The sequence below is a fragment of the Geotrypetes seraphini genome, chromosome 1 (assembly GCF_902459505.1).
Source record: "Geotrypetes seraphini chromosome 1, aGeoSer1.1, whole genome shotgun sequence".
In the NCBI taxonomy this organism is placed as follows: Eukaryota; Metazoa; Chordata; class Amphibia; order Gymnophiona; family Dermophiidae; genus Geotrypetes; species Geotrypetes seraphini.
The window spans coordinates 115,571,633-115,584,151 of NC_047084.1; the positions used below are offsets into that span (position 1 = coordinate 115,571,633).

General features: G+C 45.1%; 1 protein-coding gene across 2 annotated transcripts in view; it reads left to right on the top strand.

Annotated features, from left to right (window-relative positions):
* Positions 1-12,519, top strand: part of PHF24 (PHD finger protein 24) — a 73,800-nt gene that overhangs the window by 24,097 nt on the left and 37,184 nt on the right. For both annotated transcript variants that reach the window (XM_033918209.1, XM_033917337.1), the window contains exon 2: positions 2,643-2,828. In XM_033918209.1, coding sequence (XP_033774100.1) covers positions 2,643-2,828 — 186 coding nt within the window. The remainder of the gene's footprint in view (positions 1-2,642; positions 2,829-12,519) is intronic.

The following is a 12,519-nucleotide window of genomic DNA, read 5'->3' on the forward strand; positions in this document are numbered from 1 at the left end:
ACATTACAGATTTCTATTCCGCTTGTGCCTTGCGGTTCTAAGCGGATTACAAATTAAGAGACTGGATAATTTCAGGAATATTACAGTACATAGAATCAGGAATGTATCAAGTTACAATTGTTAGACTGGAAGATTCCAGGAGAAATTTAGAGCTCATGGTAGATGAATAGTAGGTTGATGAAGAGAGTTGTACAATGTTTAGGTATATTTATGGAGGGGTGTTCGTGTGTGTATTTTCTAGTGCTATGTTGAGGTTAAGATGATGGAAAGTATTTTTTGAAGAGATGAGTTTTGATTTCTTTTATGTCTTTTATGTCTATTGATTTGATCAGTAGATTGGAAATGGTAGTGTCAATTTTTGCTGCCTGTGTAGCTAAAAGGCTATTTAGGCACTATTTTGCCGCATTTGATCTCCCTCCCTCCCAGTGTTAAAAGCATTGGTATATCTGGCACCTACCTGGGTGAATTACAAAAATTCCTCCTTTAAGGACCAAGAAACAGTTTTGTCTAGGCCAGTGGCTCCCAACCTTGTCCTGGAGGACCACCAGCCAGTCAGGTTTTCAGGACAGCCCTAATGAATATGCATGGAGCAGATTTGCATGCCTGTCTCCTTTATAATATGCAAATCTCTCTCATGCAGATTCATTAGGGCTATCCCAAAAACCCGACTGGCTGATGGTCCTCCAGGACAGGGTTGAGAACCTCTGGCCTAGGAGACCTTCGGTTTGGACACCAAGAAGGCAATTCTAAACCAGAGTGCCATCATTTAGTCACCATGCTAACATGGTTAGTGAACAAATTCTTACAAGGACATTTATGTCTGCAAATGGATTAATAAAATGGGTGTGTAACTTGGCATCAATGCCTCTCATGTCAATGTTAACCCCTAGAGAACTTAGTTACTCTGTAACTTGCATGTATAAATGTTGTCCATGCCAGTGGGCCACCATGCTCCCCCCCTTAAAGGTCCATCCAACAATTACATGCCAAAACCTATTCATCAGTGGTGTGGTAAGGGTAGGAGGTGCCCTCCTCTCTGTGCCCCCACTCCACACTCGCACCCTCCCTCCACCCATACATCGCTTAGTTTTAAACGATTCATAAATTTTTAAAATACATAAATAAAACTAAATCTTCGCCAGTGCGAGTGGCTTCTCCAGCATGCTCCTCGTGCCAACATTGCATTTCCCTCTGATGTCACTTCCTGGCCCCGTGAACCTGAAGTGATTATGAGGGGAGCCAGGCTGGCGCGAGCAACAGGCAGGAGAAGTTTCTCATGCTACTATAGATCTACATACAGGATTACATTTAAAATAATATTGCTAACGTTCAAAACATTAATCGCAAAAGCGCCACTATTTATAGATAAACCTCTGATACCATACGCGCCCTCCTGTTCATTTAGATCAATGGTTCCCAAACCTGTCTTGGAGGACCGCCAGGCCAGTCGGATTTTCAAGCTAGCCCTAATGAATATGCATGACAGAGATTTGCATTTAATGGATGGTGTGAGCTTGGTGTGGTGGGGGGATGGTGTGAGCTTGGTGTGGTGTGGCGGCCCAGGGCAAGGCAGAGAGGTGCCGGTGCCCCCACTGGCACGGCACCCAGGGTGGTCTGCACCTCTCTTACTATGCCACTGATAGGGATTAGTTTTTGTAATTGTGTAGCAAGGGGCTATATATTCATGCAATGCTTAAATTTTTTTGGGTAAATGAATTCCATTAATCCATTCATGTCATGGGCAATTTTTCTGTCTAGAAGATTTTATCGCAGATGCTTGGTTTTGCATTTCTCAAAACTGTGAATTTGTATCTGCAGATACAGAGTTGAGAAAAAGACCTCAGCCCCACTGTTCTTTGAAAATTGATGCAGACAGAATCAACCCCATTTTCTATTAAGCGCTAAGTTTATATATCCGCAGAAGGAGCTAAGTGTAAGGAGGGAGGAACAAACAGTAAAAATGAAAATTAAACCTTTTGAGCAGAATATTCCACAAGTCTTGGGATCTTTGTGTGTATTGCCTGAGGTTTATCATATTATTCTGTCCTTGGAAGAGAAAACCTATAACGACAGCAGACCATAAAAGAAACCCAGTTTGGAAATATTTTAATGAAGTTCCTCTACTTATGGGTAAGGTTGGCATGGGAGCATAATGTAAACCTTTATCTGGTTATAAATATTACATTTTATATCAGCAAGAATGAATCTTTCTGTAGAAAACCATGATTTGAATCAAGTCTTTCTGACTAGCGATTGAAATCAAATCTACCCTGTCATGGTTGCCAGCTCCTGGCTTCTTAGGAGTTTGCTGTGCCAAGTGACTGGATAGTGGGCTAGCTGATTGACCGAGGATTAGTGAGCGTCTAGTGTAAGAGGCTGCTAGTTGAATGGTTCAAGTGACGGAGATGAAATCTTCTGCAAATGGTTGTTGATTGGTTGTTTGGTTGACCATCCAACAATTTAGTCGATGGAATGGATAGCTGAACAATTTGCCACTTCAATGCCCAATGGGCTACCTAAGCTCCTACAGGAAAATATTCCAGTCTTCTGAAGTGCTAACTCTCTGCAAACATTATAAATGTATTATTACTTCTCCTCTATAGATTCAGTTCCTCTAATCCCCGCATGTGCTTTTTCCCCAGTTTACTAATGATGAAATGTGTGAGATCTGTGAAGTTTGGACAGCGGAGAGCCTCTTCCCGTGCCGGATCTGCACCAGGGTCTTTCACGATGGATGCCTGCGCCGAATGGGCTACCTGCAAAATGACAGCGCCCTTGAAGTCACAGAAACTGCGCACACAGAGACAGGCTGGAGTTGCTGCTACTGCGTAAGTACGCCTTGATGTAATAATGAGGGCCGCGTCTCGAGTGCAAAATGCTTTCTGCTCGTTGTAGCCTTGTGATTGTAGGGCAGACTGGATGGGCAATTCAGGTCTTTATCTGTCATTCACTATGAAACATAGAAACATAGAAATAGACGGCAGATAAGGGTCCACGGCCCATCTAGTCTGCCCACCTTAATGTCCCTCCCCTACCTTTGCCCTGTGAATAGATCCCATGTGCCGATCCCATTTGGCCTTAAAATCAGGCACGCTGCTGGCCTCAATCACCTGTAGTGGAAGACTATTCCAGCGATCAACCACTCTTTCAGTGAAAAAGAATTTCCTGGTGTCACCTCGTAGTTTCCCGCCCCTGATTTTCAACGGATGCCCTCTTGTTGTCGTGGGACCCTTGAAAAAGAAGATATCTTCCTCCGCCTCGATGCGGCCCGTAAGATACTTGAACGTCTCGATCATGTCCCCCCTCTCTCTGCGCTCCTCGAGCGAGTATAGCTGTAATTTGTCAAGCCGTTTTTCGTATGGTAGATCCTTGAGTCCCGAGACCATCCGGGTGGCCATTCTTTGCACCGACTCCAGTCTCAGCACATCCTTGCGATAATGCGGCCTCCAGAATTGCACACAGTATTCCAGGTGGGGCCTCACCATGGATCTATACAATGGCATAATGACTTCCGCCTTACGACTGACGAAACCCCTTCGTATGCAGCCCATGATTTGTCTTGCCTTGGACGAAGCCTGCTCCACTTGATTGGCAGACTTCATGTCCTCACCAAGGCATGCTAGCTGTTTTAGTGCACGCTAAACGCTGACGCGTCCATTATAGTCTATGGACGCATTAGTTTTAGGGGGCACGCTAAAACAGCTAGCATGCCTTAGTAAAAGGACCCCTATGGGCTAGATTCACAAACTTGCCCAATCGGGAGGAACACCCCCATCTGCCTTCCCGGGTCGCTCGATAGCGATCCCCGCGCATGCACAGACCATGTGTAGATGGTCTGCGCATGTGCTGGACCTCAGGGCCGGCATAGATTTTTTTTTAAAGGTTTTAATGGGCTTGCAGTGGGGGAAGAGAGGCAGGCAGGCAGCGTGTTTGGGGCAGGCAGGCAGGCGCGTTTGGGGCTGCAGGATAGGAACTGACAGGGCAGAGAGCAGGGCGGCAGAAGGCAGGGCAGCCGGAAAGGGCTTCAGCGACTGGTCCTCATCAGTCGCTTTTGTTTGATCGGCCAGCCCAGTTGGTGTTGCAGGGTTTTGTTTAGTGAATCGCGTCCCTGCCTACTTTGCATGCAGTTGCCCTCATTTGCATGTGCGGATCGTAGGATGGTCGGCAGAGAGGAAAGTGAATCTGGCCGGGGTCGCAAACCAATCGGTACAAGATCAGTTTGCTTTGTGAATCTAGCCCTATGTTAGCTGGATACACCAACAGTGAAATTTCTTTGCAAAACCTTAACAGGCTCGGCTCCACATGACCTTTGAGCTGGCTCATACCGCCAAATGCACTCGTAGATCTCACTTATTTTCACTGAAATGCTGCCTCTATAAGAGATTCTTGGACAGGACACTCTCGTTTCAAGCTGGGAAAATGAATGCTTGGTTAAGTGGAACCGTTTCGAAAGCTTTTTCCTATCAATCCTTTAGAAAATCATTAAAGACTTATCTTTTCGATCAATTTGTTACCTCATAAATATCTCTTGTGAACCGCTAAGAACTGTTAAGGTATTGCGGTATACAAAAATAAAGTTGTTATTATTATCTGAAAAAAAATGTACAAAATGTCTGGGAACTCTCAGAAATGCCCATGTGCACTTGATCATTTTGCTTAGAAAATTTTGTGGTGAATTGAGACACGGTTGACATATTTGTTTGTGCTTTGGTAATCCAGCTGGTAGTTTTTGCCTATTGTGGATTACTGTAACACCAAAAGAGACAAGACGTCTACAAATAATCCAGAACACAGCCATACAATTCATCACAAATGCTAGAAAATTCGACCACATTACTACCTTACTGGGAAAAGCACACTGGCTCCCAATTACATACAGGACTACATGTAAAATAATATTGCTAACGTTCAAAACATTAATCGCAAAAGCGCCACTATTTATAGATAAACCTCTGACACCATACGCGCCCTCCTGTTTGTTTAGATCAATCGACCAACACCTACTAACTGTACCTTCATTGAAGTCGCCATGATATGTTCTACGTCACCGCACCTCGCCGTTGGAATGCCCTGCCAGCACATCTTACAGAGGAAAAAAGTTTAGACAGGTTTAAAGGCATGCTGAAAAGTTTCCGCTTTAACGATGCCTTTGATCTTTAAAATCCAAAGATAGGTTTTCACTCAATTCTTAGGAAGAGCTTCTGATTTTTTTTCCCTATCCCTTTAATGTCCTACTATCCTATCATAATTGTGATAGGATTCATCACTCCTTCCTTTTCTTTCAATTTGTCAGTTTGGTTTGTCTTTTGTAAGTAAAGTTATATGGTAATGTGTTTCATATTAAAACAATTTTAACTGTTTGTACATTGGTCTGACCTAGTAAGGCTATTCTTATGTTCTAAAGCCAGTCTTATCTTTATGTGGTTCACCCTAGCTAGTCAAGAATATCACTCTTAACTAGCTAAGTTTTCACTGTTAACATAAGAATTGCCGCTGCTGGGTCAGACCAATGGTCCATCCTGCCCAGCAGTCCGCTCATGCGGCAGCTCCAAATGAGTCCAGTTTAGCATGAACTTGTCCAACTTTGTCTTGAATCCCTGGAGGGTGTTTTCCCCTACAACAGCCTCCAGAAGAGCGTTCCAGTTTTCCACCACTCTCTGGGTGAAGAACTTCCTTATGTTTGTACGAAATCTATCCCCTTTCAACTTTAGAGAGCGCCCTCTCGTTCTCCCTACCTTGGAGAGGGTGAACAGTCTCTCTTTCTCTACTAAGTCTATTCCCTTCAGTATTTTGAATGTTTCGATCATGTCCCCTTGCAGTCTCCTCTTTTCAAGGGAGAAGAGGCCCATCTTCTCCAATCTCTAACTGTACAGCAACTCCTCCATCCCTTTAACCATTTTAGTCGTTCTTCTCTGGACTTTTCGAGTAGTACCGTGTCCTTCTTCATGTATGGCGACTAGTGCTGGACGCAGTACTCCAGGTGAGGGTGCACCATGGCCCGGTACAGCAGCATGATAACCTTCTCTGATCTGTTCGTGAGCCTCTTCTTGATCATTCCTAGAATCTGTTTGCCCTTTTCGCCACCACAGCACATTGAGCAGATGGCTTCATGGACTTGTCGATGAGAACTCTCAAGTCCCTTTCCTAGGAGGTCTCTTCAAGTACTGCCCTGGACATCCTGTATTTGTGCATGATATTTTTGTTCCCGACATGCATCACTTTGCACTTATCCACATTGAACCTCATTTGCCATGTCGATGCCCATTTCTCGAGCTTGATTATATCACGTTGCAGATCTTCGCAATTCCCCTGTGTCTTCACTACACTTGTATAACTTCGTATCATCCACAAATTTAATCACCTCACTCGTCGTACCAATGTCTAGAAACAGTGTCCTCACGAGGCTGCCTAAAATCAGCCAGAAACATCAAGAAACTCCTGATCCTTCCATCACCAAAAGGAATAAAATCCAAGCACACATTTAACACACTCGTCACCTGCATTGGCACAAAGTTTTGAAACAGCCTCCCAGCAACTATCAAAGCAGAACACTCCTACCTTAGGTTTCGGAAGAAAATAAAAGCTCTCCTCTTTGGGACAATATATTCCATTGACAATTGACAGAGCGTTATAATGGCAATCAATGTTATCCATACCTCTAGTGTCGTCCCAAATCTCCCTTTACATCATCTCTTCATTCTGTTCCTCTCCCTATTAATTACTGTCCACTTAACCTTCGTGTTTGTCAATACATGATGGATTCTCATTGATTTATAAGTCGCCTTGAACCTAGTTAAGTATAGATCGACTCATGGGTATTAGATTAGATCAGATGGCCAGATTACAAATCCTTCAAAATGTAACAGCTAAACTGAATTTGGAGGGTTCAAGATGTGCGCAGAATTGAATCGGTTCAGCGGATGGCCACCAGGATGATCTCGGGGCTCAAGGGTCTCTCGTACGAAGAGAGACTGAACAAATTGCAGCTCTACACTCTCGAAGAACGTAGGGAGAGGGGAGACATGATCGAAACATTTAAGTACATCACGGGACATGTCGAGGTGGAAGATGATATTTTCTTTCTCAAAGGACCCTCGGCCACAAGAGGGCATCCGCTCAAACTCAGGGGTGGGAAATTTCATGGCGACACCAGAAAGTATTTCTTCACGGAGAGAGTGGTTGATCATTGGAACAAGCTTCCAGTGCAGGTGATCGAGGCAGACAGCGTGCCAGACTTTAAGAATAAATGGGATACCCATGTGGGATCCCTAGGAGGGTCATTAGGGCATAGACAGGGGGTGGGTAAGCAGAGTGGGCAGACTTGATGGGCTTTAGCCCTTTTCTGCCGTCATCTTTCTGTGTTTCTATTCAACCCCATTTTTGATCATTTTTCCCTGAATTGGCAGCCAATGTAATGCTGAGTTTAAAATTTTGACAATTGTTTTTAACAGTCTTCCTAGTCTAGCTCTCTCTTGCATGGTTGCTTGGTACATCCCTAAGCCAAAAGTGCGGACCAATGGAGAGTTAGCCAAATTGTTTAATTCACTAACATGAGAAAGAAGAACTATTAAATTTCTGGGTCCCACTTGATGGAGAGAGCGTGGCGCAGTGGTTAGAGCTACAGCCTCAGCGGTGACCCGTCAAATGCGCACAGAACATTGGTGCACCGATAATTCCGCCCCATCATTTGCTCCCAGGATAAATGTGTGCCACTCTAAAACCTTCATTTTCTACTCTCAGGGGGAGTTGTTCTCGCTTTCGTTGAGGGTGTGTGTGGGAACCCCCCCCTACACTTAATACTTCTGCTCTCCTTGCGCTCTGCCGCCTATTGCCTTCCCGTTTCTGGTCTGAGGGTGTGTGTGTGGGGGGGGGGGGAGGGGAACACACACACACTACACTCACGCTTTCGTCAAAGAGCTCTGAATTTGAATTTTGCCGCAAACCCCCCCCCCCCCAGACTTACAATTCCAGCCTGAAAATCCCGTTCCCTTCATGTGCACACTTGCCGGTGAACGCATTTGTTGGAGCAGATATGTCGGGGCGCTATTGTCCTGCACGCTACTGACGGTGTACCGCCTCAGCACCCTGAAGGTATGGGTTCAAATCTCTCGCTGCTCCTTGTGACCCTGGGCAAGTCACTTAAACTTCCCTTTGCCCCTGGTACATTAGACAGAATTTGAGCCCCCCAAGGCAGACAGGGAAATATGATAAAGTACTTAGGGTCTAAGTAGTAAATAAAAAATAAATTCGTACCATTATACCTGCATTTGCAGTAGGTGTATGGACAGTTTCAAAGAGATTTAGGGGGGATTCATCAAGGAGCTGTAAAGGTTCACACTTTACTGCACGTTGATACCCCACGGAATTCAGCCACCCAGTACCACAGGCTGCTGAATCTCATCTTATAGGAATAGTGCTGCCTGTTTTGGAAAGAAGACATGTCCAGGTTTCCCCAGACATCTGGCAACCCTACTTATACAGGGGCATCAATACCTCCTTTTTCCTACTGGCCATACCTCTCCCTAGCATCCTTCTAGCTTTGACCTTCGCCTTTTCAACCACCTTAAGATCATCACATTCTGTCACCCCCAAGTCCTGCTCCTCTTTTGTGCACAAACATTCTTCACCTCCTAAACTGTATCGTTCCCTCGGGTTTTTGCAGCCCAAATACATGACGTTGCATTTCTTAGCATTAAATTTTAGCTGCCAAATTTCAAACCATTCTTCAAGCTTCACTAGGTCCTTCCTCATGTTATTCACACCATCCAGGGTATCTACTCTATTGCAGATTTTGGTATCATCCGCAAAGAGGCTAATCGTATCTCACAGCCCTTCAGCAATATCGCTTACAAAAATGTTAAAAAGAACAGGCCCAGGAACAGAACCTTGAGGCACACCAATGGCAACATCCCTTTCTTCAGAGCAATCTCATTAGAACATAAAGAATAGCCTTACTGAATCAGACCAAAGGTCCATCAAGCCCAGTAGCCCATTCTCATGGTGGCCAACCCAGGTCCCTAGTACCTGGCCAAAACCCAAAGAATAGCAACATTCCAGAGCTGAGATTGTGATGTCATAATGCCTCATTCCACAGTGCCTCAGAGCCAACGTCATCAGTGATGCTACAATGGCTTCATTGTCTTATACTTGGCTCACAAAAGAACATAAGAACAGCCTTACTAGGTCAGACCAAAGGTCCATCAAGCCCAGTAGCCCATTCTCATGGTGGCCAACCCAGGTCCTTAGTACCTGGCCAAAACCCAAAGAATAGCAACATTCCAGAGCTGAGATTGTGATGTCATAATGCCTCATTCCACAGTGCCTCAGAGCCAACGTCATCAGTGATGCTACAATGGCTTCATTGTCTTATACTTGGCTCACAAAAGAACATAAGAATAGCCTTACTGGGTCAGTCTAAAGGTCCATCAAGCCCAGTAGCCCGTTCTCATGGTGGTCAATCCAGGTCCCTAGTACCTGGCCAAAACCCGAGGAGTAGCAACATTTCATGCTACTGATCCAGGGCAAGCAGTGGCTTCCCCCATGTCTTTCTCAATAACAGACTATAGACTTTTCCTCCATTGATCACTACCCTCTGTCGCCTTCCACTCAACCAGTACCTTACCCAGACCATTACTCATTGAGGACACTCAGTTTATTTATTAGACATCTGTGTGGAATACTTACTGTCAAAGGCTTTGCTAAAATCTAAATATACCACATCTGGCGCACCCAGTCAAAGAAATTGATCAGATTTGTCTGGCAAGGTCTACCTTTAGTGAATCCATGTTGCCTCAGGTCCTGTAAGCTACTAGATTCCAAAAATGTCACTATTCTCTGTTTTAAAAGCATTTCCATTAATTTACTTACCACAGAAGTCAGACTTACCAGCCTCTAGTTCCCTACTTCTTTCACTTTTGTGAAGAGGGACGGCATCCAACCCTATCCACAAAACCCTCTGGTACCACTCCCGACTCTAAAGGAGCATTGAAAAGGTGAGCCAGTGGAAGCACCAGAACGTCCCTAAGTTCTCTCAATACCCTCGGATGTGCGCCATCTGGCCCCATCGCTTTGTCTGCTTTTATTTTAGTTAGCTCCTCACAAACGCAATCCTCTGAAAATTGATCAGAGTCTACCACACCTCCATCTCTATTTGCGTTTGTCTTCCGCGGTCCTGCTTCCGGCACTTCAGCTGTGAACACAGAACAGAAATACTTGTTAAGCAATTCAGCCTCATCTTTATCAGCTTCTACATATTTCTCCCCTTCGCCTTTGAGTCTCACAATGCCAGGCCGATCTCGTCTCCTCATTTTCCCCGTTTGCTGAAAAGCCATGGTGCAATATCTCTGCAATCTTTAGATGCAAATGGAAGGCGCCCCTGCTGTGTACCGCTTCCTAGAGATCACTGATGAGTATTTCAAAGAAAGAGCAGCCCCCACACAAACTGCTGTGGGATGTTACCCATCCATTATTGAAGGTATGCCTTGCTTCCCCTTCACCAAACACACTCTTTTCCTGCAATAATGAGATGGGAAATTAAACATAGAAACATAGAAATAGACGGCAGATAAGGGCCCACGGCCCATCTAGTCTGCCCACCTTAATGTCCCTCCCCTACCTTTGCCCTGTGAATAGATCCCATGTGCCGATCCCATTTGGCCTTAAAATCAGGCACGCTGCTGGCCTCAATCACCTGTAGTGGAAGACTATTCCAGCGATCAACCACTCTTTCAGTGAAAAAGAATTTCCTGGTGTCACCTCGTAGTTTCCCGCCCCTGATTTTCAACGGATGCCCTCTTGTTGTCGTGGGACCCTTGAAAAAGAAGATATCTTCCTCCGCCTCGATGCGGCCCGTAAGATACTTGAACGTCTCGATCATGTCCCCCCTCTCTCTGTGCTCCTCGAGCGAGTATAGCTGTAATTTGTCAAGCCGTAATTTGTCTGCTCACATGTGTGGGAGTGAACGGACAGTACTGATTTTCTGCTCGGATTCCTGGGTGGAGGGGAAGAGTTGAAAATGCAATTTTTAACGGTCAAAACGCAAAGGGGAATTGGTGGCGGTCATCATTTCTGCCCGTGCCACAGACAGGAGCTAGGACCTTGCCTACCCGGATGTTTCTCCCTCTGGTTATCCCATCCCTGTTGGTCACACTGGACTTTAAGCAAAATCACTCTGATTTATCTATGGTAATGGCCATTAATAATGAATCCTGGACGCTACAGAACATTCATTTGGATTGGGGCCAGCAGAATATCAATCAAGAAACAGTTTTATTGAAATTAAATACAGATTTCTCTGTTATTATCCTTCTGGCAAAGGCACTGGAACACGCTATTCATCGCTGGCCCAACTTAGGTTCTGAACTTTTTTGGGGTTTTTTTTTAATAGTTGAATACTTTATTTATTCATTTTTCTCGCAGGAGAATTCAGAATGGTTGACATGAGTTTATTCAGATACTCAAGCATTTTTCCTTATCTGTTCCAGTGGGCTCACAATCTATCTAATGTACCTGGGGCAATGAGGGGATTAAGTGACTTGCCCAAGGTCACAAGGAGCAGCGTGGGTTTGAACCCACAACCCCAGGGTGCTGAGGCTGTAGCTTTAACCACTGCGCCACTCTAGAAATCAAAATGTAGTAAAAGTGAACCAATCAAGCCATTATGACATCACTAATGAGGTTGGCTCATATTGGTGGAATGAGGTATTATGACATCTGGTTATCAGGCTGAAACTTTTCACACTATTTATTTATTCAATTTTCTATTTTGTTCTCCCAGGGGAGCTCAGAGTGGCTTACATGAACTTATTCAAGTACTCAAGCATTTTTCTCTGTCTGTCCCAGTGGGCTCACAATTTATCTAATGGGGGATTAAGTGACTTGCCCAGGGTCACAAGGAGCAGCGTGGGTTTGAACCCACAACCTCAGGGTGCTGAGGCTGTAGAACCACTGTGCCACACTCTCCCCCATATTAGATTTGGATGGTAGGGGTGAGAGAAGGATTTCAAGTTTTAGCTTTTCATAAAGAACACTATCTCCCCCCTCCCCCTCCTGAGATAAAAGAGCAAAGGGTTTGGAGAGATAAAAGGAATGGTTATTACTGAAAGCTGGAATAAACTGCCAACACAGAAGAGCAGAAGATACAAGCTGTAATCTGGTACATCAGTGGGCATCTACAATGGCATAGTAAGCGAGCGCGGGGGGGAAAACCGCCCGGGCATTGTCATGGTGGAGGTGCCGGCATCTCTCTGCCCCATCATGCCACACTCGTGCCCTCTCTTCACCCCCCAGTACCTCTTTAAATCTTGGCCAACGTGAGCAATTTCACCAGCCTGCTGTTCACACCGGCCCAGTCTCTGATATCACTTCCTAGTCATGGGGCCAGGAAGTGATGTCAGAGGGAAAGCCAACTCCAGTATGAGCAGCAGGCTGGAAAAGCTGCATGCACAAGTGAAGATTTAAAGAGGTCCGGGGGTGGGGGGAGGAAAAGGTTGGACGTGTCTGGGGAAACCCAGACATCTG